At 51.8% G+C, this 27,478-nt stretch overlaps 2 protein-coding genes across 10 annotated transcripts; both read left to right on the top strand.

Annotated features, from left to right (window-relative positions):
- Nucleotides 1-1,448: 1,448 nt before the first annotated feature.
- On the top strand, nt 1,449-12,041 carry Znf512b (zinc finger protein 512B). 6 transcript variants are annotated; one of them, XM_059262170.1, is made up of 17 exons: nt 1,590-1,772; nt 3,223-3,348; nt 3,603-3,745; nt 4,039-4,167; nt 4,261-4,847; nt 4,946-5,172; nt 5,272-5,343; nt 5,431-5,607; nt 5,712-5,836; nt 5,931-6,023; nt 6,164-6,262; nt 6,341-6,511; nt 6,843-7,037; nt 7,291-7,392; nt 7,734-7,796; nt 8,342-8,440; nt 9,031-12,041. In XM_059262170.1, exons 2-17 carry the CDS (start codon nt 3,225-3,227, stop codon nt 9,280-9,282), a joined length of 2,658 nt encoding a protein of 885 aa, XP_059118153.1. In that variant the 5' UTR covers nt 1,590-1,772; nt 3,223-3,224; the 3' UTR covers nt 9,283-12,041. The 6 variants fall into 6 exon arrangements, with proteins under 6 accessions (XP_059118151.1, XP_059118150.1, XP_059118153.1 ...); XM_059262171.1 differs by having other exon boundaries at nt 1,591-1,772; nt 5,431-5,577; XM_059262168.1 differs by lacking the exon at nt 1,590-1,772 and adding an exon at nt 1,449-1,528 and having other exon boundaries at nt 4,039-4,847.
- Nucleotides 12,042-12,178: 137 nt separating this feature from the next.
- Uckl1 (uridine-cytidine kinase 1 like 1) lies at nt 12,179-26,768 on the top strand. Of its 4 annotated transcripts, none has more exons than XM_059262164.1 (15): nt 12,179-12,317; nt 20,787-20,974; nt 21,063-21,169; nt 21,257-21,427; nt 21,506-21,577; nt 22,368-22,557; nt 22,641-22,702; nt 23,306-23,322; nt 25,348-25,446; nt 25,547-25,640; nt 25,743-25,805; nt 25,889-26,011; nt 26,123-26,230; nt 26,303-26,459; nt 26,539-26,768. In XM_059262164.1, exons 1-15 carry the CDS (start codon nt 12,205-12,207, stop codon nt 26,616-26,618), a joined length of 1,644 nt encoding a protein of 547 aa, XP_059118147.1. In that variant the 5' UTR covers nt 12,179-12,204; the 3' UTR covers nt 26,619-26,768. The 4 variants fall into 4 exon arrangements, with proteins under 4 accessions (XP_059118147.1, XP_059118146.1, XP_059118148.1 ...); XM_059262163.1 differs by having other exon boundaries at nt 20,784-20,974; XM_059262166.1 differs by lacking the exon at nt 12,179-12,317 and adding an exon at nt 14,686-15,837 and having other exon boundaries at nt 20,784-20,974; nt 26,539-26,739.
- The last annotated feature ends 710 nt before the right edge of the window (nt 26,769-27,478 follow it).

Here is a 27,478-nt window from a genome sequence, read left to right as displayed (position 1 = left end):
GCCAGGAAGTGGGACTAGAGAGATGATACAGTGGTTAAGAGCACTGCTGCTCTTGTAGAGTTCCCAGCACCCACTTCAGGCAGCTCACAACTGCCGTAACTCCAGCGCGCGTGTACACACACACACACACACACACACACACACACACGTTTAAAAACTCAGCCCTTTTAAATCCTGACACATAGTTACACATGGATATGCATAACCTGAATATATCATACACATCCTACACACCCTGACATCTAGTTAACTGAATACTGACACACAGGCAAGCATCAATCTTACCTAGAACAGGACATGCAGGTATGCCATGACATTGTGATGCCTGCACATGTCTGCCACCTGACACACATGGTCACTTAGACACACACCAACCTGTGGGCACTGGCATATCACACTTGTGAACACTCAGATTTATATAGGGAAAGCTGATGACCTTGAGTGTACCTCAGTTTGCACACTGACCCCTGCCAACATTCTGGTGTTCCATACCCTGGTGAAATGGAAAGAGGTGTCAAGCGCCTTTAATCCCAGCATGTGGGAGGCAGAAGCAGGTAGCTCTCTGAGTTTGATGCCAGCCTTGTCTACAAAGTGAGTCCCAGGCTAGCCAGAGGCTACACAGTGAGACCCTGTTTCAGAAAACAGAGAGGGGCCCAGGATGACAGTGGTTTCCAAATGAAAGCCCAATTTTCTTCTCTTCCCTCCCAAATGTTTAGCTCCTCACTAGGAGATGGAGGGTGTGAACAATCCCTGGGCCTCCTGTGGAGCTCCAAGCTCTTCAACTCTACCTCCTTACCAGTCAGCTTCTCCTCCCAAGTCTGCCAAAAGAGAATTTATTCCTCTCTGCTTCATTTATTCCCAAATCCTGTGGGTTGGGACGTCATTACCCCCCCCCCCCCATCTGACACTAGCAGCCCAGGCTCTGGGCCAGAGAAGCTAGGACCACTGTTCATAATGATGGGAGTTGATCCAATAGTAATTCCCATAAAGCCCAATAGTCTTACAGTGTCTAGATTGACTAAGGTGGCCACAGGAACAGTTAGAGGCTGGGGCACGCCCTGACTGTCAGTCTATGATAGGAGGTCCTATAACGGCAGCCTTCCTTCATAGGATCTACTTCAGCAAGCGCAACCAGTCAGGTTGCTTAATCTGTGAGACAGGATTTGGGGTCGTGTCCAGAGTTCCTGACATGCCTCAGTTTACTGGACTGTCCACAAAGCGACTCCTGCCCTAGGCACGCGAGACAGGCCTGGAGATAAGTACCACCAAGGATACTGATCTCACAGCCTCAAGGAGCAGGCAGGCCCCACCGGCCCCTTCCCCGCAGCGGCTGCCGCGTGAATACCGCGAGAGTTCGCCCCCTCCCCCCCGCAGTAAAACTGTCAAAGGTGGGAGGGGCGGGAGCGCGCATGTGCGCAGCACGGCGCGCAGTGTGCGCCGCCCGGACCCCGCGCCCCGCGCCCCGCGCCCTGGCCCGGCCCCGGCTCCGGCTCCGGCCTGGCCCGGCCGCACTCGTTGGGCGCTACAGGTAAGCGCCGGCCTTGCTCGCCCTACCGCGGCCCCGGCGCCATCCCGCGCCCCGCACCAGCTGTGTGCCCAGCCTGCCTCCCCGCCGCGCCCGGACCCGCGCCGCGCCCCGCTCCCCGCGCCGGCGCTGTCCTCCCGCCTCCTCCTTCTCCAGAAAAAGTCGCCATTTTGGTTCACTGCCTTCGCCCCCCCGCGGTCGGCGCTTCCGGGCCAGGCTGCAGCCCGTGTCCGGCCTCAGGTGACAGGTGGGTGGCCACGGGCCTTCAGGTGCTCCTCTTGGCAGCGCTCGCCACGCCAGGCGAGTGGCCTGAGTCCGCGGCGGCGCCCTCTTCCCTGGAGGCTACAAGCGAGATCCTGGGGACCCCAGGTGGTGGAGAGATTTTCCTCCTACTCTGGCGACCGTGCTTTACCCCTAACTCTGATCTCTGCCCAGGCACTGGAAAGGGTGTAGCAGGCCCTTTACGCGTGGCCTCAAATGTTATCAGGATTCTGGATGACTCGTTTCCTTCTGAAGCTACAAAGCGAGGACACCCAGAGAACTTTGGCTGATTTAAGACCCTTCCTCCCCTAGGCCCAGGATGGGGTGTTGCCCTTGGCAGTGGACAGTGACTGTCCTGACCTCTAACCTGAGTGCTCCTGGATAGAGCAGCCCCTACACATCCCCTCTGATTGGAGTTGATCAAAAACTGTCAAGCTCACCGGCTTGAACCTTGCTCTTTGGTACCGCCCCCTTCTGTGGTTTTGGGCGCCTCTGAGAGGCCTCTACATGGCTGTGCTCAGAGCCCCCCTCAGTTTTCAGGGTATGAGATGTCCCAAGCAGAACAGGTCCCTGGAGCCCTCACCCCCACCCCCAGTATGCTCTGTGGCTTCAGCCTGGCAGGCTCTGAAGCTTGGGCCAGTATTGGCCATAACTTGTTTAGCTGAAGTGGGTTCCTAGGCAAGGGACCAAGAAGTTGAGAATAGCAGAAATGGTGGCCTGCCAGCCTGTGGTGGCCCAGGGACTGAACCAGTGCTTCCATCTGGGTGGAGGGCCCTGACTACCCAGAAGGCTGAGAAGACAGGCAGGTAGGATGGCTCAGCAAGCATGGGGACCAAAATGGAGTTCCAGGGGGTCTTAACTTTGCCCACAAGAGATGGATGCATGTGGTGAGGAAGTGGGCCTTCAACACCCACATTGGCTTTCTTCTGTGTCCATACAGAGGTCGTCAAGGGTGCCCATCTGGGTAAATTAGTATCACATGATATCTGGATGGGCAGGGCCCAGGGACCTGAGGAGAAGGTGTCCCTGAGGCATCATGGTGTGGCTGCCTTTGAGCCAGCAACCATTACTGTCGTTAATTGTCCCCCAAGAGGGATAGTGTCAATCTCCTTCCTATTGCATAGGCCTTTTCTGAACACAGGCTCCACCTGATCCTTTGCACACTGTGGTACTGTGTGTCTAGGTGAGGGTGAGGTGAGTGTGTCAAATGTAGCAAGAGTTTCAACTCTTTCCACACTGTTCATGCCTTCTGGGTTATTTGGAGAGACCTTGTCTGTGCAAAACCCCTTCCCTGAGTTAGAAGTCCCCATTACTTTTTGATGTGATAGATAAAGGAGGCCAGGGCTAGAAGGCCTATTGTAGGCCTCTAGGATAGTCCCAGTGAAAGTCCTGGGTTAGGCTCATTCAGTTCATAGATCTGTGCACTTGCTCTATAGAGATGACTGAATCCTTCTGTGTTGGAGGAGGCCGCCGGCTTCAAGGGTCCAGCAAAAGTGGATCTGGAAAGGGTGGCAGCCGGAAGGAGGTCCAGCTTCCCATGTTGCAGGACCCACCAAAGCTGGGTGAGGAGCTAGAGCAGAAATCAATTCTAGAAGATACAGATAGCCAGTAGTAGAGTAGGCTACTTTTTTGGGTATCCTGAGGACCTTCATGGGGTGGAGATTATTAGACAGCCTGAGGCTTAGGCTTTTGTCTTAGGTTAACTATAGCCCCTGGGCCTTGGTATGGGTAAAGCAAGACTTGGTCTGGGCTTGCTGCCCCTTGGGGGTTGGTGATGTTATGCAGCCACTGAGCCTTGCTGTCTCCTATGCTGCAGGTATGCCAGTGGTCCACAGTGGACATACAGTCCCTAGCCAGGCCTCACTCTGCTTTGATCCCGGAAACACTGCCAGTGACAGGACAGAAGGGAAGAAAAAAGGGAGGCCGAAAGCTGAGAACCAAGCTCTCCGAGATATTCCTGTGAGCTCCCTTGGGGGGATGAGGAGCTCATACTATTCAGCCCGTGAAGGCCGCAGCCCTTCCCTTCCTTGCCCTCTACACATCCTGTGCCAGCTTGTTTCAGCATGTGGCCTAGGGCCCTCACATCTGACTGTTATAAGGTCCCAGTGGGCTATGTTGGTAGTCCACAGCATAGGTCTGCAGCATGGCTTGAATACTTGCTCTGCTCTTGAGATTAAAGGGCTCATTTGGTTTCAGGGAGCTTTGAGTCTGGGTAGCTGCAGGTCAGCAGCTTGGCCTTTTTCTCTGTCCAGCTCTCCCTGATGAACCAGTGGAAAGATGAATTCAAGGCACACTCAAGGGTGAAGTGTCCAAACTCAGGGTGCTGGCTAGAGTTCCCTAGCATCTACGGGCTCAAATACCACTATCAGCGGTGCCAAGGGGTAAGGGGCTGCGGGTCGGGGAAGAGGAGGCCTGGGAGTGCGTCTGGGCAGAGGCCCCCGGGGCCCCATCCCACACCTACCCTCCCTGCCCAGGGTGCTATCTCAGATAGGCTGGCCTTCCCTTGCCCCTTCTGCGAGGCCGCATTCACCTCCAAGACCCAGCTGGAGAAGCACCGGATTTGGAATCACATGGACCATCCCCTGCCTGCCCCTAAGCCTGGCCCAGTCAGCCGACCGGTCACCATCCACCGGCCTGTTGGGGTCAGCAAGCCCATCGGAGTGAGCAAACCTGTTACTGTTGGCAAACCAGTGGGAGTCAGCAAACCCATTGGCATCAGTAAGCCAGTCACAGTCAGCAGGCCCATGCCAGTCACCAAGCCTGTCACAGTCAGCAGGCCCATGCCAGTCTCTAGGCCTGTGCCAGTCACCAAGCCCATCCCAGTCACCAAGCCCATCCCAATCACCAAACACATGCCGGTCACCAAGCTTGTGACAGTTACAAAACCTGTGCCACTCACCAAGCCAGTACCAGTCAGCAGGCCCATTGTGGTCAGCAAGCCAGTGCCGGTCAGCAGGCCTATTGCCATCAGCAGACACACACCACCCTGCAAAATGGTATTGCTGACCAAATCTGAGAACAAAACACCTCGTGCTACAGGCAAGAACAGCAATAAGAAAAGGTACAGGAAGTCATTTTGGGTGGTAAGTTGTCAGATGTGCCTGGGGGGTGAGAGGGCCACTGGGTTCACCTGGACCTTACCTTACCTGCCACTTGCAGGGCTGCAGACAGTTTGGACACCTGCCCCATCCTGCCCAAGCAGGCAAGGCCAGAGAATGGAGAGTATGGCCCATCCACCATGGGCCAGAGTGTGACTTTCCAGCTGGGAACAGATCCCAGCAACAGCTCCCTACTGCCAGGAAGCAGGCCTTTAATGGGCAAAGAGGCACTTCAGCCTGCAGACCCGACATCCCAGCCAGAGGAGGACCCCGAGCGCACAAAGCACAGTAAGATAAGAGCACTGGGAGACTGGCCATGGTGGGCTCTGGCCTTTAAATGGTTATGTGACCAGAATCTTTGCACTCATTTTCTCTCCCCTGAGTCAGGAAGGAAACAGAAAACACCCAAGAAATTCACAGGGGAGCAGCCATCTATCTCAGGGACCTTTGGGCTCAAAGGTAAGACCCCAGCTAGTTGGAGACCTCTGGGACTAAGTATGTCAGTATTTAGCCCATACGTCTTATCCACATTATCCTTATCCTCAGGCCTGGCCAAAGCTGAGGACAAGGCCCGAGTTCATCGCTCCAAGAAACAAGAAGGATCAGGCTGTGAGGAAGTGCGGAAGAAGGTGCTGGCCACCCCTGTCACTGTCAGCAAGGAGGCACCAGCTCCTGTGGCCCACCCAGCCCCAGGTGGGGGCTGCCTGGCAGGACCCAGGACAGGTCTCCATGGTGGGCTGGATCCTGTAGCAAAGGCATGGGGGCTGCCCCTGGAGTCCAGGGCATTCAGGAGCCCCACAAGCCTGAGGCCTGGCCCTGCCTCACAGGTGGCCCTGAGGAGCAGTGGCAGCGAGCCATCCATGAACGGGGGGAGGCTGTCTGCCCCACCTGCAATGTGGTTACCCGGAAGACCCTCGTGGGGCTCAAAAAACACATGGAAGTATGTCATAAGGTAAGCCTCCTGCCCCCACCCCTACCCCCCAAGGTACCGGGAGGGAAGATCCCCTGACTTTGATGGGTTTCTCATAGTTAGGCCATGTCTACAGTTGCAGGAAGCACTCAAATGCCAGCACTGCCGGAAACAGTTCAAGTCTAAGGCTGGTCTCAATTACCACACCATGGCTGAACACAGTGCCAAGGTATGCTGCCTGACCCCCAGCTCCCTCCCTAGCCCTGACTGCTGACCTCTCATTCCACTACTGCTCCTCTATGCTTGATTTTGGATCTGTGGCCCTAAACTCCTGACTGGCATCAGGTCTGAGGCTTGCTCTGTCTTCAGCCCACTGATGCTGAGGCCTCTGAAGGGGGAGAACAGGAGGAGCGAGAGAGGCTTCGAAAGGTGCTGAAGCAGATGGGACGCCTACGTTGCCCCCAGGAGGTCTGTGTTGAGCCATGTGGGGGAGTTCAGGACTTGGGCTGGATGATTGCTTACCTGGTCTCTGACCTGGATCCCCAGGGCTGCGGAGCCGCCTTCTCCAGCCTCATGGGTTATCAGTATCACCAGCGGCGCTGTGGGAAGCCAGCATGTGAGGTAGACAGTCCCTCCTTCCCCTGTACCCACTGTGGCAAGACTTACCGATCCAAGGCTGGCCATGACTATCATGTGCGTTCAGAGCATACAGCCCCGGTGAGTGGCCTATAATTTACCATGTCCTTCCTCTAATGGCCTGTGTTGTGTCCTGCATGTATTTGTGAGTTCATGTGCTCCCTGATAGGTGTAATCCCTGCCTTTAGTGATCCTAAGTCTTGTGTGTCCTAAGAGGAAGGATGGGAGCCTGGTGCACTGGTGTCTTGTTTTTCTTGTGTCTATATCTCCCACCACTTGCATGCATCTTGGGTCCCCCAATACCTGCAGAGACCACAAATGGCCTAGAACTTATGCCAACTTTAACTCCTAGTCTCTGGATGTCTTCCTTCTATATGGCTTATACTGGCCTCTGTGTGTCCTTGCTACCTAGCCCCCTGAGGAGCCCACAGACAAAATCCCTGAGGCTGAGGACCTGCTTGGAGTAGAACGGACCCCAAGTGGTCGCATCCGTCGCACATCGGCCCAGGTTGCCGTGTTCCATCTACAGGAGATTGCAGAGGATGAGCTGGCCCGTGACTGGACCAAACGGCGCATGAAGGATGACCTTGTGCCTGAGACTGCACGGGTGAGTGGCCCACCTAAGGGATGGGCAAGATCTTGGCTCTTGGTCATTCCCTAATTGCTCCCCCAACTTCTTGGTCTCTGACCAGGACAAGCCTCATTTGATTCCCCTGTGGCAGCCATGTTCTTGTGATCTTGGCCATCTACTAACCCCATCTGTGAAGGGGTGATGAGCCTGCTGCAGAAGCACATGCATTGTGTCAAAGCAGCATGTGCCTCAGCCTGAAGTTTACCTGGTGCTGTGCCTGGCTTTGCAGCTCAACTACACTCGGCCAGGCCTCCCTACACTTAACCCTCAGCTGCTGGAGGCATGGAAGAATGAAGTCAAGGAGAAAGGCCATGTGAACTGTCCCAATGATGTAAGCTGGGACTGGCATATAGTGGGAGTGGGGTGTTGGGGCTCTAGGATAGAAGGCTTGGGTTTGGCCATTCAGGTAACAGTAGAGGTTAAGACAGTGAGTGTCCTATTGGGAAGTAACCATCTTTAGTGTAGCCAGCCTATCTTTGACCCTGCGTTCCTATAGATACCATATCAACAAAAGGGACTTCAACCTGGGGACCTATCTACCCACTCTGCCCAAATCCAGGGCTCTGGGGACCTGCCCTCAGAGAAGCCCCAGAGTGCTCTGGGGTTGAGGGTGGGATGCCCCTTGTATGGGGTTGTGGGAGGGCTTCCTCCACAGCTGTCTCCTGCCTGCAGTGCTGTGAAGCCATCTACTCCAGTGTGTCCGGCCTCAAGGCCCATCTTGCCAGCTGCAGCAAGGTCAGTTCTGGGATTATCCCCATGGCTAGGTGGGGCACTGGGCACTCCCAGCTCTCTCTTGCCAAGGGTTTACCTGTATAGGTGTAAGACCCCTACCCTGTCCACTGCATATGATCTCACAGACTAGTAGGTACTCAACAGGTGGCCCAGAATCCTTCTCTGTTCCCTACACTAGTCGTTTGGTTCCAAATCCTGCCCTGGAGTCTCTTTATCTTATGTAATATAAGTGTTCATCCTGACCTGAGCAGAGGGCACACTTGGCTTGAGATGAGGACATTCATCAAAAGACTATGACCTATCCCTACAGCACCTGCCTCATCCTACCCTTCTCTTATTTCCTACTATAGCAGGGATGGCTTAATAATTCTATTGCAGGGTAGTCTTTCAGTCCCTAAACCCACCATTGACACACATCCTAGAAGACAGTTTAGCTTCTTTCTGGCTGACCCCAGCCCTAACCTTTTAGCAGCAGGATAAGGGCTTGGACCAGATGTGGGTGCTTTGAATCTTCCGAAGGTTGGGTACTGGACCACTGTGCATTGCAGGGGGACCACCTGGTGGGGAAGTACCGCTGCCTGCTATGTCCCAAAGAGTTCAGCTCTGAGAGCGGTGTCAAGTATCACATCCTTAAGACCCATGCAGAGGTATGAAAGTTATCTTCTGGGCTTACAGACCTGGAGACTGGCCTTAGGGATGGGTGGTGGAGAGCAGGTGGTTCAGATGGTGTACACTGAAAAATCTGGTGTTATCTTCTCAAAATACAGTTCATATCTCCTGAAGTGTCAAGAGCATGGGGTGATACATCTTGAAGAAAAAAGAAAAAGAAAAAAGAATAGTCTGGGGTTCCCCCAGCTTGGTACCCAGCCACTGAGTGGAGCCTACTGAGGCAGGGGAAACCCTGTCTTCAGCCACTTCCTAGCAGTTGCATGCCTGACCAAAAAATAGTTTAGATGGGTTGGAAAAATGTGTCAGTGGTTAAGAGTACTTCCTGCTCTTCCAGAGGATCTGAGTTTGTTTCCCAACAACCATGTCAAGAGGCTCACAACTGTCCATAGCTCCGGCTCCCTGGCCTTGGCCTCCATAGGCACCTGCACTCACATGCACATACCTACATGCAGACACACACACCAAAAAAAAAATAATAAAAGTTAAAAAAAAAAAATTTAATGAAAAAGTTAGGTCTGTAGCTTTGGATCAAGGTCCCCAGTCTTGATTGCAAGTTTTCTCTCCCTAGAATTGGTTCCGGACCTCAGCTGACCCACCTCCCAAACACAAGAGCCAGAACTCCTTGATGCCTAGGAAAGAGAAGAAGAAAAGTCTGTCAGGAGGAAAGAAGCGGGGCCGTAAGCCCAAGGAACGGTCCTCTGAGGAGCCAGCATCTAAGCTGCCACCTAACAGGGATGACTGGCCCCCAGGAGGCAGAGACAAGGGGGCCCGAGGCTCTACTGGGAAGAAGGCTGGAACTGGGAAGGCACCTGAAAAGTGAGCCTAGTGGGCAGGGCCTAGCCACCATGCCCAACTTTGTCCAGATTAGGGGAGCCAGTTCCAGACCTGTCCTCCACCTCCACACACACACACCCATCTGTCCAGAGGGTTGGCAAACCACTCTGATCTCCCTGAAAGTGGTCCTTCCCCTGTTTAGGCTGCCTCACGTGGCTAGGTGGGGCTCCCCAGGAGTGCCAGGGGCAGCAGCAAAAGTGCAATAGGCTGGGGCCCCAGCCATTCCTACAAGGACATTCTTGGACCTGGCAAAATCTAGAGCTTTGGTGCCATGGGGCATGAAGTGTGCTTGAACAGCCAAATGGCCCCTATCTCCACCTCCCTCTGGCCCAGTAGGGTCCTCACTCTGACTCCCTCAAGGCTCAGACATTCCTGGTGACCCATAATTGTGGGCTGATGAGGCACCTGAGCAGCCTGGCTGCCATCACTTAGGCCTCACCTCCACCCAACACTGGATCTCCAGTAACTCCCAGCTACCTCCCAGGACAGACCCTGTCTAGCTACTGCCATGCTGCCCTGACAGCCACCCACCCATCTGTCCTCTTGCATCCACTTATGACCCCCTTGCTTCTGTTTTCTACCTCTCTGGGCCTACTCCTCTCCTCTGTCATTTCTGCTGTGTTTCAGGCCTCACCCTACTGACTGGTGTGGTCATGGTGGAATATGTAGCCTTCCAGGCAAGGAAAGAATTCTGTGTGTTCTACCTTCAGGGAGGCCCAGACCCATAGCTACCAACCCGAGAGCAAAGGACTAGAATGTTCCACCTCCAGCCTTTAGTTTCTGATCTTGTTGGCACCCTGAGGCATGCCTCCCTGGGGCCACAGCCATGTGAAGCAGAGGCTGGCCAGAAGGAGCCTCTAGCCCAGGAGTAGCGCCTATGAGAGACTGCTTATGTCTACCATGCTAGGTGGGCCCATAAGCCAAGTTCCGTGGAAGCTCTCTTTTTTTTTCCCCCTGCTTTAGCTGCTCTCAGTATCTAGTGGCAGTCAGTCATTGATACAGAAACTAAGGGATAGTGAAAGATGGGGTCTCAGCCAGTGTAGTGGCTCTAGGCTGGGTCCCACCCCTTTAGGGGCCCTGAGGATAACAGGGTCTGCAGGTTGGGCAAGGCCTGGAAGAGAGATCTGGCCTCCTTCCTGGTTCTACTTTCTAACCCTACCCACCACTCTGAGCCACACCGGAAGAAGGCTGGAGGAGAAGAGAACAGGCTTTTTCCAGTGTGGGTAGGGGTGGACTTGAGTCCTCTGCTTCTGATCCTGGACGATGTGAATTTTGATATTTGCCTGTGTGTGTCTCCTGGATGTTGTTGATGGCAGTCTTGTTGCTGTGACAAGTAGCAACCTTTTTTAAAATTCTGGTTTTTTTTTTTTTTTTTTGGCTTGTTTGTTTGTTTTTCTTTTTTATACAAAACTCAACAATTTTATGTTTTGGTGCTAAGGGTTACCTGGTGCCGAAGGTAGAGCTGGGCTGTAGTACTGACTGACACCTGCCCCCTAACCTCAGGGGGAGGAGTTCCAAGAAGATTTGGGATGGAGTCTTTTATACACTCCTATCTAGGAAGGCTCTGACTCTAGGCAACCCTGGCGTGATATGCTGGGGGTATTGAATGGACTCTTCAATTCCTACACACCTTTGACATGATCAGAGGGTGGCCACAGAGGTGGGTAAAATCCAGTGTCAAAGGTCAAAGGGTAGGCTGGGGCTTTTGGGTGGTGGTGTGCAATTGCAGAAGGGAATGGGGCCCAAGTGCACTTTCACAACACCTCTGTGGGGTGTGACCATCCACCTCAGCCTCTCAGGTACTTGGCACTTGTAGGAAGAAGTAGGACCTGGGTTTTGCTGGGGGTTGAGTTTCCAGGACATGCCTCAAAACCTTGATATGGGACTTGAGGTTCTGGTCACTTGATGTTTAGCACTTTAACTCCTTTGTCTTTGAGGTGGGTGTGGGGGCAGCTATCAAAGGCGGCAGTTGGATAGGTACCAGCTGGTGGTGGCTGGTAAGGGGTTTTGGCAAGCTAGTCTGTAAAACTCTCTTCTAAGGTAGTAAGGCCCTCCCTGGGCAGGGTTCATCAGTCTGCCCACCTTCCTACTCTGGCCCAAAGGTGACCACCAGCCTACACAGACCCTCAGAGGGACCATCATGGCAGATCTCCAGGAGGTGGTGGGCTTGGACTTAGAGGCCCAAACAAACCCTGGGTCCTTGGCAAAATGCAAAAGTCAGGGTCTCTACAGATCTACCTCTGGCTCAGCGCTTGCCCTGCCCTAAAAAACAAAAGTGCCAAGGGCAGACATTTCATGCAGAACCAGGGTGCACTTTATGTTCCTGCACAGGCAGATATTGGTGCCTCCTGGGGGCTTTGGGGCCTTCCTGTCCCTATAGTGGTTCTGAGGGGAGAGTCATTCCTGCCTTCCCCTGTTGGATAGAACCCAGGCCCTTTGCCCTGGAGGCCTGGTTTCCCAGGTCACCCCTCATACCTGACTGCAGCGCCTCCTAAACTTTGGGTTCCTTGGTTTGGTTTTAATACAGTTCTCATTACACAAGTGCATTTCTGGCTATCACTTGTAACCATAGATATACATGCATATATATTCTATCTACAAAGTGTTTTATTTGCAAGATGTTTTTGAGGTGCGCTTGGGTCCTGCCCGCCTTGTGTTCATCTGTCCCCATCCTCATACCCTGGCCCAGAGTGGTGCGGTGGTGGGCCGTCAATTGTATGTATTAAAATTACTGTATCAAATAAATGTTTATTGATTTTTTTTTTTTTCCCAAGGGCTTTTGTGCGGCTGAGTTTGTGTTGAGGCGCAGGCCCTTCCTTAGGCTTGCCGCATGGCCTTGTGGGGCTTGTAGTCCGCAGAGTGCCAGACTCCCGGCGCGCCTCCCTGGCCTCAGCCAGGTTCGGACGCCATGGCTGCGCCGCCGGCCTCCGCGGACGCTGCCCCTTCGCCCCTACAATCCACTGTGGCCCCAGACGTGCCTGGCCGCTCGGCCGAGCAGAATGAGACTGCGTGTGAGGACCGGTAGGCACCGGCCTGGATAAGGCAGGGGCCGTGCTCGCCTCTTGGGAGGGGTCAGCGCACGGCTTGCGTCCCTCCCTAAAGCCCGGGTGGCTTTGCGGCATCTCTGCAAATGGGCCTCTCTGTCTGCACAGCCGCATAGATCCTGGACAGGTTTCAGCGGTTCTCCGGAGCTTTAGGGCCTCCTGGGCCATGTGTCGGCAACCCCCTGCCAGGGAGAGGGAGGTGACAGGTGGCCTTGAGGGCCCCAGCAGATGGAAGGCGGAACTGGCCCAAGCCCTTAGCTTTTGGAGGCACAGAAAGTGGAAACCTGTTTGACCTGTGTGGCCTGGGTTTCTGTCCCTAGTGGCTCTAGGCTCCCAGGTGGGTGGTGGGCGTGCTCGACCTTCTGAGTTCGTCGAATTTGATCTCACCAGCTCCTACCTACCTGGCGGCCAGTGGTAACTGTGAAGGTAGGACAGGTGGTGATCTCTACCTGCCCGAGAATTTGGGGGCCCTTTCCAGCCTTTCAGGAGCATGGAGAGGGCTCGGCCTGATCATCGCGTAGCAACTCCGGGCCACGGCCGCCAGGGGGCGGTGACCGTGCTTGGAACTGCATGTGGCACCTGTTCTGGTCTGATTGCACCAGTTGAAAGCCAAATGTCTTGCAGCTCTACGGGCCTCAGAGCACAGCTTGGGGAACTGTGAGCCTGGACGACTTTGGGACGGCAGGTGCTGGAGGTGGATGAGGCAAATCCAGGCTAGTTCACACATTCCAAGGCGTTCTAACTGGTAGCCTGAAAAACTTGGTTGGGTCTAACAAGGCTGAGTTTGTGACGCTTTCTAGTTCAGAATGTCCTGATATAACCAGAAGCAAAGAGGTCATGGCCGGCCACATACTTCCGAAGGTTCCTGAGGAAACACCCTGAGAAGATAGACTGCCTTGGTGCCTCAGGCACTTGCAGCAAGCAGTAGGAGAGAGAGTCGCTGATAGACCTCTTCATGTCCAGTGTGAGGTTTCTCCTATTGCTTTTCCCAGCACCTGTCCAGCATCTGCCGCCCTCGAGGCTTTTTCCTTGCAGTCTCCTGACCTTAACTGGTACAACCAGTGGCTTTCATGTCAATATGCAAAATGGATATTAGGCTGAGATTATAGAAGTGGAGAGAAGCTAATGGTGCCCACCCAGAGGCTTGGGATGCAGGTGGAGGTGTGTGAGTGAAGGAGTTACAGTGTGGCAAATGGGCCATGGAAGCCTTTAATCTCCCATTCCTGTGTCTACCTTGTGAACATGATCTTGGTGACTATCTCTGAACCATCCCCTGCCTCTTGCAGGCCTTTCATAGAAGCATCAGGAGGAGTAGCTTGACTGTAGATCTAGCAACGGCAGAGGGACCTTGATACCTTTCTTAGTCTTTTGGTGGTCCAAGTGATGACCCTTCCTCTCTTTGGACCCTGCTGTAGACATTTGATTCTGTCTTCTCTGATACAGGGGAATGCAAATTATAGGGCAGCTCTTCTTCCATGATTTTTATCTTATGTGGGTTCCTTATCAATGAGGCACCTGCTTAGGTCCTCAGTAACCCCTATTTCCTTGATAAGGATAAGGTCTGCAGCAACTCCCTGGTGAGTGATGGCATCTGAGCTATAGTTGACAGAGCTGTCACCTAGTGGATAGGCAGGGGGAAATGAAAGACTGAGTAACAGCTCCCATCACCACCTACCTCATACAACCCTGAGACCTAAAATGGAAGCCTGAAAGAGGAAACTTCAGGGGCCGGAGTTATTGGCCAGGTAGCCTGATAAATCCTAGGTTAAGGTGAAGTTTAGGGTTCAGGGTCTGATATTCTAGGGCCAAGTCTAGTGAATCAGTAGGTGGAGCAGCTCTATATGTTAACAGTAACAAACCTGGAATTAGGCCTTCCCTTTCTGAGACCAGCACAGTGTTAGCTTCCCACAGACCTGATAGAGCACTCAAAGAACATGTTAGGATCCCTCTGTTGTGATCAGCCAGCCAAACTTGTGCACTGATTCCCTAGGACCTCTTGATTCTGCATCTCTGCCCAGAACAACTTTAGCCTCCCAGAGCAATCCTAGGGCATATCCAGCCAACCACCTGAGTGAGGAGGCAGAGGAACAAACTCTATAAACACATACACATGTACATGTAGACATAGATAGGCTCTTCTTCTTTTTTTTTTTTTTTTAATTTATTTATTTCTTATGTATACAGCATGTATGTCTGCAGGCCAGAAGAGGGCACCAGATCTCATTACAGATGGTTGTGAGCCACCATGTGGTTGCTGGGAATTGAACTCAGGACCTCTGGAAGAGCAGTCAGTGCTCTTAACCACTGAGCCATCTCTCCAGCCCCAGATAGGCTCTTCTTGCTCCAGGTATCTAGTAGGGATGTAGACACAGCCATAAATTACCTAGTGAGAAGAGCTGCCTCCAAGGTGCTCCCAGAGTAACTCCTGTTCAGGTGTGTGAAATCCACTTGGAAGCTTCCTTTTTCCCAATCACCTGCCAGACTGTCTTCATGCTGGAGGCCAGCCACATAGAATGAGGTTGCTGTAAGGCCAACCCACCCTGGAAGAGAATCCCAAGGCCAGCAGAACCTCTCTGATTAGATCTTAAGTCAGTAAAGGGATTTCAGTTGAGACTGGGACCAAATCTTCCCTTTCTCTCTATGCTGTGGGTAGGGAGGTGAGTGTGTCCCCTGCTGACTGATGAGGCCTGGGTAGCCATAGGACTTACTGGAGCCTCTGTAAGGTGGGGGTAGGACAGTTATTCTTGGATGTGTTAGGGTAGAGTTTCAGATTTGTTTATCTTTGTAGGAGGCACCTTGGGGCCAGGGGAAAGGCACCCAGCTCATCACTGACATTCAGATCACCTGGCCTAGAGGGTCCTCAGATTTCCTTGTCTTGCTGTGTATGCATTTGGGGCACAACTGTATTTCTTCCAGGAAATTTGGGGAAAGGTACTAAAGTACAGTGGTCCTCAGCAAGTCCAGGCTAATGAGCATACTGGCTAACACTGAAATATTCTTCACAACAACTGGCCTGGGGATTGTGCAGGCCAGAGTTAGTACTATTAATATCTGGTGCATGAGCCCTAACTGGGTGATCCTCTTATACATGTGGCCTTGGCCTCTGAGACTAGCATTGTGTTCCCTTAGTGCAGTAGGGCTCCTGGGGCCATCTAGCTGCTGTGTCCCACCCCCTATATATAGTAAGCTACTGCTGCCAGCCTAGGGGTCCAACCCTGCCTAGCTCTTCTATGCTGCCCACAGGAGTGATTCCATCCATGGAGGATCAGTTCAGGTGGCCAGAAATCCCAGGCTGTCCTTGGGGACAACAGTAGTTCTAAGAGGTAGTGATAATCTAACTGCTAGCACCTAGACCACGTATACCTGGGTCATCTCACTGTCCAGGGATACCCACCTCTGAACCTTCTGTACCTACCTGCATCCTTGGCAATGAGCAGCCCCCCAGCTTACCCTGGCATCAGGATCTCAGGGTGCTGGACTCTTGGAGCAGAAGGCAGGTGAGTTGCAGCAGAGTCCCTGCTGAGGAGAACCCCGCTTCCCAATGATACTGACCACTCCTGACTTGTGTGTGATGCGTGTCAATGGATATCTCTGAAAACAAACAAGCCGGCAGGTGCTTCTGGGAGCCAAACAATGCTCAGTGCCTGGCTTAGGATGGTAGGTTATGGTAATGTCTCTTAACTCTGTTTGTACAAATGAACTTTTGTTATTGAGGCCAGAAGCCCCTTTGTCTGTCTGTGGATAAGAGATGAAGTATTTTGTGCTACTTTTCCATCAAGAGGCACCTTTTGTGAAAAATGGGGTGATGCCATATCTCTGGCTCCAGGAGACAGCTATTAACTTTGAGGAGGACAAGGGGTGCTGGGCTTGGTACAGACACAGCATGAGGTGGATTTCTGGCAAAGTTCTCCCTGATCTACTTGCAACTGTGCACTCTTCCCATCAGCAGCACAAGCCTTAGAAGGGATCTTCACCAAGGTGGAGAAGAGTGGCTGATGGGGAACTTAAATTCCCCCAAGGAAACTGGTACTGTAAGAATCAGGGGGATCAGGAAAACAGCCCCAGCCTGTTGCCTCCTTTGTCCAATTTCTGTCTGAGTGTGTCATGGCTTTGTGTGTACTTGTGTTTACCAATGGTGGCCAGGGCACAGCCTACAGGCAGGCTTTATCAGGTTGTTTGGCCCTCTTGCAAGTCAGATGTTCTGCATTGGAGTAGTTTCCTCCCAAAAGCTGAGGGCAGCTCCCTGGGGAAAGCGGAGGAAGCCTGGTGGGAAGACAGAGAACCTGAATTTGTTTTTTTGTTTATTGTGGCCTCCCAGAGCTACACTGCGTACTGTGGTCATGCTGCCTCTAGGGACCAAGGCAAGACCCAGTCTGGAACCCTGGGGAGTCTCTGTTCTTTCCCCTAGCTGGGGCCCCCCAGCTCTTGCCCACTGGAAAGGACAGCCCAGTGGATAAGCTTCACAGATCCATTTGTTTACTGTGGATGGATTAGTATACTCGGGTGAGCAACCAGTTACCCTCTGTCTGGGGACCTTGGGATCTCATTGTTTGTGTTTATAGTTGTTGCCTCCCTTTTTGACTGAGCCGTTCAGGCAGGCCTGAGTTGGGATGCCGGTGATACCCCTTCAGTAAGCTCATCATTTCTTGACCTGTGTCCCTCACATGCTATCTGTCCCTAAGGTCCTTGACTGGCAGACTCAGTTCTCAGTATTCAGCTGTGTTGTTTATGCCTAGCCTCATGCTCTCAACTCCTGCACTTGTCTCCAGTGCAGTGGAGTTAAGGCTGAACTTTTAACAGACTGACTAATTATTCCCTATGCTCGTTCTCTGAGCTCTGGTAAGGATGAATGGTACAGAAACAAGCAGGCCTATTGTCTTTGTCCCCAAGGATGAATGCAATGTGTTTTGCTGGTTGGATACAAATGGGCTCTTTTCATGATGCTCACTTGTATCTATGTTGTCCTGTACCTTTCAGAGCTGCCAGTGTGAGCAGTTACATGTTGAGTTTCTACCCATTCTTTCCACTGCTTGTCCTCCAACTCATGTGCATACAGCCACAATCTTTCTGGTTCTAGGAAGGATTATCCAGCTGAGAACATCATTGTTCTCAAACTGGGCTATCCCAGAGGTAGAAAAAAGCTTGCCTCGAGCCACATCAGCCCCATGAAGCATCATACTGAGAGTTGTGAGGCAGCAGTAATAGAAATTACCAGACAAACCCAGCTTCCGTTTTGATGAGAGAGCTTGTACTTGTAAATCATTCAAATGTGACAAAAGTCCCTGTCCCAAATTGTGGTCTCCAGGGAAATCCTGATTATTATATTGACATATTTGCTTTCAGGGTTTCTGAGTACACACCTTTCTTTTTTTTTTTTTTTTTTTTTTTTTTTTTTTTTTTTTTTTTTTGGTTTTTCGAGACAGGGTTTCTCTGTGTAGCTTTGCACCTGTCCTGAAACTCACTTGGTAGCCCAGGCTGGCCTCGAACTCACAGAGATCCGCCTGGCTCTGCCTCCCGAGTGCTGGGATTAAAGGCGTGCGCCACCACCGCCCGGCAAGTACACACCTTTCTTACAGACATTGGTGTGTATGTGCATTTGGGTGAGCATGTTTTGGGGGTATACTGAGGATCAGGCCCCATACTTGTTTATTAAGCTATGTCCTCAGTCCCTAAGTGAGCGTCCTTCATCTATTGGCTTTTATGTAAACTGAACCATTTTTCATTATAGTATACTTTTTTTACCCAAGAGTGCCCTAGGGATACTTGTTCTGATCTGGACCTGCCAGTCTTCCTCATTCACCTCAGGCTTACCTGGTATTCCATCCAGTGTTCTTTCTCTGGCAGTACTCCAAACTATACCAGCCACTGTAGGAGGCATCCCACAAGGAGCTATCCTGACACATCCATCTGCCATTTCTATAGGCAGCCCTCCTACCCATCAGACACTATCCTGTATCGTCAGTATCCACAGGTCAATTTGACCCCACATGGGTGAGCCATAGCATGCCAGGCTAAGCCACTGACCTGAGAGCTTCTTGGGTAGTTTGAAAGCTGAGGCTGGGATCATATGACCTACACAGATTTCCTTTTAGATGGTGTGTAGCAGGAATCTTAGGAGGTCTTATTAATAAAATCAAACCTGAGGCCAGTTATTGGGGTGAACACTGGAAGATCAGAGAGACAGAACAAGCCACAGCTAACCTCACCTGGCCAACTTCTCAGCTGATCATGTTTCCTCAGACTGGAAGCCTCTGTGTCCTCATATCCAAATGGCTCTCAGCTGAACTGTGCTGCTAGAAGCCTGAAAGCTTAACCAGCCAAATGCTTCTAGTTTCTGGTCCTCACGCCTTATATACCTTTCTGCTTTCTACTACCACTCCCTGGGATTAAAGCTCGCTTTCTGGGATTAAAGGAGTGTGTCACCATGCCTGGCCTTTCCAATGTGGCCTTGAACTCACAGAGATCCAGAGGGATTTCTACCTCTGGAATGCTAGGATTAAAGGTGTGAGTGTCACCATTTTCTAGCCTTTGTATCTAGTGGCCGTTCTGTCTCTGACCCCAGATAAGTTTATTAGGGTGCACAATATTTTGGGGAACACAATACCACCACAACGGTGGCCAGAAAATGCCTCTGTTAAGTGTATGTCTCATTCTCTTAGCACCTTTTAAAATTAATTTTTTGAAGTTTGTTTTTATTTTATGTGCATTGGTGTCTCACCTGCATGTGTGTCTGTGTGAGGGTGTCAGATCCCCTTGAACTGGAGTTACAGTGTTGCGAGCAGCCAAGTGGTTGCTGGGAATTTCACCTGGGTCCTCTGGAAGAACAGTCAGTGCTCTTAACTGCTGAGCCATCTCTTTAACCCTTTCTTAGCACTTTTGCATCAGGCTGTACCTCAGAAGAAATGGCAAGTATTAGGGAGGGGATGCAGCACATGGAGCCTCTGTAGAAGCTGCCTGTCTTAGGGTTTCTGTTGTTGTGGAGAGACATCATGACCACAGCAACTCTTTTTTGTTGTTGTTTGTTTGTTTTTGTTTTTGGTTTGTTTTTGGTTTTTTTTTTTTTTTTTTTTTTTTTTTTGAGACAGGGTTTCTCTGTGTAGCTTTGGGCCTGTCCCAAAGAGATCTACAGGGATCTCGCTCTGTAGACTAGGCTGGCCTCGAACTCACAGAGATCCACCTGCCTCTGCCTCCCAAGTGCTGGGATTAAAGGCATGCGCCATCACTGTCCGGCACAGCAACTCTTATAAAGGGAAACATTTAATTGGGGCTTGCTTACAGTTCAGAGGTTTAATCCATTATTGTCATGGCAGGAAGCATGGAGGCATGCAGGCATTCATGGTGCTGGAGAAGTAGCTGAGAGTTCTACATCTGGATCCACAGGCAGCAGGAAGATACAGTGAGCCATTAGGCCTGGTTTGGGCTTCTGAAACCTCAAAGCCTACCTCCAGTGACATACTTTCTTCAACAAGGCTATATCTCCTATTAGTACCACTCCCTATGGGCCTATGGGGGCCATTTTTATTCATACCACCACACTGCTCATTCTCAGATGTGAAGGCCATGGCTAGTAATGACACCCCTTTAGGAATGCAGAACAACTGCTGTATCAGCAGGGTTCTGATTGCCCACCTAGCATGAGTGTACACAGTTACACAGATCTACTCTGACCTTCTTTGGGTTACATTTCCCTCTTGTACCCTCTGTTAGTCTCTCCTCTATCTTGGGTCACCTTCTCAAACTACCACCACACACGTACAGGTGGCATTTACAGGCTGTTGGAGGTGTCTGGCTTGGGAATACGGAAGGAGTCATACTGAGAAGTGGGTTCTTCATAGGCCTTCTAGCCTCCCTTCTTACTTTCTTTCCTACATTTCTTTTTTTAATTTTTTTTATTTTACATACCATCCCCCAGTTCCACCTCCCTCTCCCTCCCACAACCCCCATATTCCCCCTCTTTCCTACATTTCTTGACAAGGTGCCAGACCAGGGAGTCCCCCAGAACATATATCTTGCCACTGGCATGTGGCCAGTACATTGCACTCTCACCTCCCAGGGCAACAACCATCCTGCAGAACAGCAGTGGCTGGAGTACCCAAAGAATATGCTGTGTTGGGGAGAGGGGCACAGTCCTTAATGGGATCTTCCTTATCCTTGAATATTCATTCCCTGGGAATGAAGCCCTACCCACTACAGTCCACAGAGGAGTAGGATTGTAGCTCTGAGATTGTGTATACCTTCCTATGTCCTCTTGCCACTAATTGCTGTCCCTTGTCCTTGCTGTGTGAGTAGTCTAAGATCTTGTGCCCCCATTTACTCCATGGACCAGCTATAGGTATATTTCTTGGGCACACGCTCCCCAGTTGAGCCCATACTGTGTCCTACTTGGGCATGACCAGGGAGGTTGACAACTGTTGATTGAGGCTTAGCACATTCTTCTTCACAGCAGCAATGCAGGGTCCTTGGACAGACTTCTCCCACCAGTGAGTACTGGGCGCTCACCCCGGAAGCGCACCACCAGCCAGTGCAAGTCAGAGCCACCCCTGCTTCGTACCAGCAAACGTACCATCTACACAGCCGGGCGACCACCATGGTACAATGAACATGGCACACAGTCCAAGGAGGCCTTTGCCATTGGTAATAGCAGTGTGGGAAGGCACCTTGGGGATCAGGCTGCATGGTCAGCCCAGATACAACTAACTGCAAGGTAACCTTCCACGCACAGGTTTGGGAGGTGGCAGTGCATCTGGGAAGACCACTGTGGCCAGAATGATTATTGAAGCACTAGATGTGCCTTGGGTGGTCCTGCTGTCCATGGATTCCTTCTATAAGGTAAGGCCCTGTTCATCTCCCTCCTTGTGACCCTTTTGCCCCTGCAAATGTAGGCCTGTGGTCACTGGGCTTCATCATGCCCCCTAGGTTCTGACACAGCAGCAGCAGGAACAGGCTGCCTGCAACAATTTCAACTTTGACCACCCTGATGCCTTCGACTTTGATCTCATCATTTCCACCCTCAAGAAACTAAAGCAGGGCAGGAGCGTCCAAGTACCCATCTATGACTTCACCACTCATAGCCGGAAAAAGGACTGGGTAGGCCCATGGTCTTAGGGCCCTGGAAGGGGCTGCAGGGGTCTGAACTGAACATTGAAACTCCCTGTTCCTTTGCAGAAAACACTATATGGTGCAAATGTCATCATCTTTGAGGGTATTATGGCCTTTGCTGACAAGACACTGCTGGAGGTGAGAGCTTGCTGGGAGTACACACTCCACAGGTGTCCCCTTAAACACAATTCCTTTGAACATCCTGCCTCATCCCCAATGGCCTCCATGCTCTGTGCTCTCTGAGAAGACTGCTCTCTATCAGGCACTTCTAGATGAGCCCCACCTGTTGTATCCTAGACAGCTGTTCTGTACCATTAGCTAACTGACTACTTCAGTGGAGTGTGGCTTCTGGGGACAGTAGTTTCCTCTCCTACCTGTTGAGAGCTGTACTTCTGTTTCCCCTGCTCTTGATATTCTTCCTTGTTGAGGAACAAACAAGGACTTAAAGTCAGTGAGTTTGAGGGATTTTGCTGCAAGGCCTCCAGGATATTCCAGAGTGTGACCCTGGCCCAGGCCAAGAGGACTCTTACCATGATTTACCTTATCGTGGCAGCCCTGATCCCCTCATAGCTCCTTCAGGGATCACATGCTGACTGGAGGAGGCCACACCCTGAGCTCACAAAGCCCCACTCCTCCAGTATTCATGGGAGGTCTGAGTGAAGTCATATGTACATCACACTGCCAAGTCCCATTCCTGCCTGACTTGTCAGTTGTCTCTATTCTGTACCCCATACCCACAATGCATCCCAATACACACTTCCTATGAATGCACCCTACATGCACTAATGATTAGGCCAATGAGTGTCCTGTGGGCAGCTGGCCCCAATGATCATGTTGCCACTCTGGCTCTGTGGATCCTGGCTTCTATTTAATGGTGCCACTGGTGGCTGCCTTAGCCCTGTGAAACTGGATTGTTGTTCCCACCCAGCTCCTAGACATGAAGATCTTCGTAGACACAGACTCTGATATCCGACTGGTACGGCGGCTACGCCGGGACATCAGTGAGCGAGGCCGGGACATTGAGGGTGTCATTAAGCAGTACAACAAGTTTGTCAAGCCTGCCTTTGATCAGTACATCCAGCCTACCATGCGCCTGGCAGATATTGTGGTGCCCAGAGGTGAGCTTGTCAGCCTTGTCTTCCAGCCAGTGGGGCAGAAGGGCCAGCAACTTCTGAGTTATCCTCTCTTTCTCCCCCTCCAGGGAGTGGGAATACAGTAGCCATTGACCTGATTGTGCAGCATGTCCACAGCCAGCTGGAAGAGGTTAGTCAGCCAGATAGCACCCAAAGTCCCTGTCTGTTGTCCCCACGCAGCAGCCTGCACATCCAACCCCACACATCCACTGTCCCCTGCAGGTACTGACTCTACTGAGCCTGCTCCTTAACCTTACTTAAATGGCCCAGCCCTCTAGGATAGGCAAGGGGACTTGACCATTCATGGAAGGGTGCACTCCTCTCCCTCCCAACCCCGAGAGTAACAGGGTGATCCACTATCCACTAGTCTAGGATTGTGGATTTCAGCATTGAGTCCCCCATCTTCCCTTTCTGAGTGGGTCACTCTACAAGTGATATTTTCCCACTATAGGTCCCAAATTAGGCGGTTTATGGCTGGGCTGTGGTGTTTGGCTACAGTCCTGCCTAGGCACTACTACTACAGCCCAGAGCCACAGGTCCCAACCCAGCTTGTCCCCACTTTAGAGGTCCTTAGAAGCTTGCCTCCTCTTGCAGTTTGCAGACCCTGAGCTATTTCCACATGGGCTGTGGAGTGTCTGTCACTGGGGGTAGCCTGTTGGGGGTAGCCTGGCTGCTTGCCTTGGTCACTGATGCATCACCCATTCCCTTGTGTCTCCCTGTATTGCTGCCACAGCGTGAACTCAGCGTCAGGTAAGACTCCACAACTCTGCACAGATGGAGGCATTTCCAACATCTACATAGAGCTCCGGGTCAGCTGTCACCTAGCCAAGCAGACAGTCCATATCACAGGGGTAGAGTGGCGCAATTTTGCTGCTATTCCCTTTGCTGGCAGATAAGAACACTAAGGTACAGAGAAATTAAGGAATTTTCCCAGGAGTTTTTGTTTATTTGGTTGGTTTTTTTGTTTTGTTTTGTTTTGTTTTTCTCTCAAGACAGGTTTCTCTGTGTAGTCCTAGAACTTGATCTATAGACCAGGCTGGGCTCAAACTCAGAAATCTGCCTGCTTCTGCCTCAGGAATGCTGGATTAAAGTCACGTGCCACCACCACCTGGCCTTTCCCAGGGTTATGTTTTACCTGTGCTGGCCAAATGTTCACAGAGGCTCTTTCCTCATACAGCCTATGTTGGGGTCCAGCCACAGAGAACACAGCTGTCCTCCTGGACTAGTGCTGCCATGCACGATCCACACTGACATGTTCCTGCAGTCATAAACCCTGGGTCTGCATCTAGGCTACTATATCTTATAAAGTGAACCATCCCATGGGCCATAGGCTCAGCTGAATCTCCCTGAGGAGTGGGGAGTAAGGGCTTGGCTCTGCCTTCTCCACCCAGGCCCTGCCCTGTCCTAGCTTAGTCTTCAAACTGCAGTACAACACAGACAGAAGGAACGATGCTGGCATTGCAACAGAAGCTGGGGTAGGCTGTTAGAACCATTATCATCCATTGCTGATGAAAGCCCAGGCAAGAGCCATAGGTAGCACCAGGGACCTGCCCTTCTTCTAGGCTTTCCTCAGAGTTGGGAAGATCCAGTTGAGCCACTGTGGGAATCCTCGTGGCCCCCCTGGACACCTTTAGGAGTTCTGAGCCAGTGTTGGAAATGCCTCCAGGGCTGTCTAAATAGCCCTGCTTCCTGTCCTTGCATGAGTCTCCGCTTGGCCTCACCAAGACCAGGGTGCCATGGACCTGTGCCAGGGCCCTTATAAAGCCTCAATTCTGAGAAAAATCTCCAGGCACAGCCAGCTCCACTTTCCATTTTCTGGTCAGCCAAGGAAGTGGTGGCTGACCCACTTGGTCTCCTTCAACTCCAGGAAGTTACTGGTGAACAGGAGGGAAAAATGTCTGGGTGTAGGTGGTGCTCCACCCTCAGGCACCAAGGGTGTCAGTGCCAAGACAGCTGCCAGCCTCCTGCCTCAAGTCGTTAGCCAGCTGGTAGCTACAGGGCACCTTCTGTACGGACTTGGCTGCTCTCCCCACTAAGTGTTCTTCTCTCTGTTCTTTTCCTCTTCATAAACCTGTTTCCTGCCTTGTTCCCTCCCTGAACACGCTCTTCACCTGTCGAGCAGAGGAAGCTGCGTTGGGATATGTGAGCAGAGCAAGCTCTGAGTGTGCTGTGCTGTGTGCTGCCCCACACCCTGCACTGCTCCTGCACTTTTTGCTTCAGTGACCCCTCCTTCCACGATCACTGTTTGTATCTTCCCCCTAACCAGCCCTCCCTCCTGCCTCTCACAAGTCCTTGGTCCTCCCCTCTCCAGGCTTGGGTTTTGAATGGGTAGCCTTTGGCACTGAGCCCTCCTTGCTTTGCCCTCCCTCCCGAGAGGGGCTACACATTACCTGGGGTATGGGTCTGAGTGGAGCTTGACCCTACAGCTTACATTCTCCCAGGAGAAGTTGGGAACAAGCTGTCCATTTGGAGGCTGAGATCTGTTCCCACAGTACGCTCCCTTGTTACCTATGTCTGACCTCTTTATCTGAGCCTAGGAAGGGACCCTCATGCCTCAGCCCCTCAGCATCCTCCTGAGACTGTGTTCAGTGTTCGGAATTGAGCATTCTCACTTTTGCCTGGCATTTGAGGTGACAAGTCATCTTTCATGGGTAGACTTAGTCAGCAGACAGCTTCCACCCTGCACGTGCCCCTGCCCCCATGGTGATGTTCAGATGTCCTCTGGGGCAGAAAGGGACTTTTGGATAAGATATGCCAATCAATTTGTATCTCTAGGGCCGCTTTGGCCTCAGCTCACCAGTGCCATCCCCTTCCCCAGACGTTGAGTGTCCTCAAGAGTACACCACAGGTACGGGGCATGCACACCATCATCAGGTAAGGGCCCACCTATGGAGTGCTATACCCTCAATTCTGCTCCACTCCACCCCCAGGTTCTGGCCTATCCCTTTCTAAAGCCTGTTTATTCCACCATCAGGGACAAGGAGACAAGCCGGGATGAATTCATTTTCTACTCCAAAAGATTGATGCGGCTGCTTATTGAACATGCACTGTCCTTCCTACCCTTCCAGGTGTGGGTTTGTGGGAGAAGGGGTAGGTGTCTTGCCATCCTGGGCTTATGATGCGGGGCTCAGCTCTGGCTGCTCATAGATACCCCAACTCTCACTATGCAGAACTGCACTGTACAGACCCCACAGGGGCAAGACTACGTGGGAAAGTGCTATGCTGGAAAGCAGGTGAGATGGCAATAGTTGCTGGGGTAGGAGGCTATAGGTTGGAGGCATCCAGCTTGCAGCTTACTCACCCTCCCTTTCCTTAGATCACCGGAGTGTCCATTCTTCGTGCAGGGGAAACCATGGAGCCTGCACTGCGTGCTGTGTGTAAGGATGTGCGCATCGGCACTATCCTCATCCAGACCAACCAGCTCACAGGGGAGCCTGAGGTGTCCAGCCAGGGAGAGCTGGGGGTCACAGTGATGCCCAGCCTATGAGGAGAGTGGGGGGCTCACAAGCCTGATGTGGGGGCCCTACTCTAACCTTACTATCAATTATAGCTCCACTACCTGAGACTTCCCAAGGACATTAGTGATGACCATGTGATCCTGATGGACTGCACAGTATCCACAGGTGCTGCAGCCATGATGGCTGTACGTGTACTGCTGGTAAGTGTGCCTGGGTGGGCTGCAGGTAGGTTCCCTTGGTGTTGGAACTTATCCTGTCCCCATGCTGCACAGGACCATGATGTGCCAGAGGACAAGATCTTCTTGCTATCCCTGCTCATGGCAGAGATGGGTGTGCACTCTGTGGCCTATGCATTCCCACGTGTAAGAATCATCACCACAGCTGTGGACAAGCGTGTCAATGACCTTTTCCGTATCATCCCAGGCATTGGTGAGGCTGTCATAGCCCAGGGGCATGGCTGATGACCTAGGAGGACCCAGTCACACAAGGGTCCCATTTCTTTTTGCAGGGAATTTTGGTGATCGCTACTTTGGGACAGACGCAGTTCCTGACGGCAGTGATGAGGAAGAGACAGCCTCTGTGGGCTAGTTCCCAGTCTGAGCTACTCTTATTTCTATCAAGCCTCCTGTCTCCTGGTCTGGGATTGTAGAAACAACACATTAACTTATTTGAATTTAAAATGTTACCAGACATTCAGTTTACACATTTTATAAATCAAATAAAGCTTTAGAAAATGAAGGTGTGCCAGAATGTATTCTGGGTGGGCTCAGCTGAGGCAGTCTCCAAGGTGTATGTAGTGGTTTGAATAGGTATGGCCCCCATAGACTCATGTGTTTGAATCCTTGGCCCATAGGGAGTGGCAATAGTAGGTGTGGCCTTGTTGGAGGAAGTGTGTCACTGTAAGGGTGAGCTTTGAGGTCTCACATACTCAAGCTACGCCCAGTACAGTCTCCTCCTGCTGCTGGCAGAACAAGATGTAGAACTCTCAGCTTCTTCTCCAGCACCATGTCTGCCTGTGTGCTGCCATGCTTCTCACCATGATGATAAGGAACTAAACCTCTGAACTGTAAGCTAGCCCCAATGAAATGCTTTCCTTTTTAAAAATTGCCATGGTCATGGTGTCTCTTCACAGCCAATAGAAACCCTAAGACAGAAGTTGAGAATGAGGTGAAAGGTCCAGCTCTATCCAGCAGGACAAGGTATTCTCCTCCCTGTATTCTTTCCTTACAATTGAAAACTTATTCATTCATTGCCTGATGAAGATAAGGGAGGAAGTGGGGCCTCCAAATGAACCATACAGCCCCGTGCCCACCTGATCTGGACCCATAGACAGGGCTACCTAGGGTTCTGAGAGGAGGCAGCCCTTGTGACCACTTCCTCCCAACCACACTGATACTACCAAAGGATCCATAAAAAGCTGGTGTGTGGGCAGCTATGACAAGGACTGA

The sequence above is a fragment of the Peromyscus eremicus genome, chromosome 4 (genome assembly GCF_949786415.1).
Source record: "Peromyscus eremicus chromosome 4, PerEre_H2_v1, whole genome shotgun sequence".
In the NCBI taxonomy this organism is placed as follows: domain Eukaryota; kingdom Metazoa; phylum Chordata; class Mammalia; order Rodentia; family Cricetidae; genus Peromyscus; species Peromyscus eremicus.
Note: the sequence above shows the minus strand (reverse complement) of the source record. Positions and strands in the feature narration are given on the sequence as shown.

Coding starts and splice junctions, on each gene's coding strand:
- Znf512b (XM_059262168.1), top strand. CDS start 3,225: ATGACTGAATCCTTCTGTGTTGGAGGAGGCCGCCGGCTTCAAGGGTCC. Junction 6,263..6,340: donor GCCTACGTTGCCCCCAGGAG/GTCTGTGTTGAG, acceptor CTGGATCCCCAG/GGCTGCGGAGCCGCCTTCTC. Junction 7,038..7,290: donor TTGTGCCTGAGACTGCACGG/GTGAGTGGCCCA, acceptor CTGGCTTTGCAG/CTCAACTACACTCGGCCAGG.
- Uckl1 (XM_059262163.1), top strand. CDS start 12,205: ATGGCTGCGCCGCCGGCCTCCGCGGACGCTGCCCCTTCGCCCCTACAA. Junction 21,578..22,367: donor CTGACAAGACACTGCTGGAG/GTGAGAGCTTGC, acceptor GTTCCCACCCAG/CTCCTAGACATGAAGATCTT. Junction 26,460..26,538: donor CCGTATCATCCCAGGCATTG/GTGAGGCTGTCA, acceptor TTCTTTTTGCAG/GGAATTTTGGTGATCGCTAC.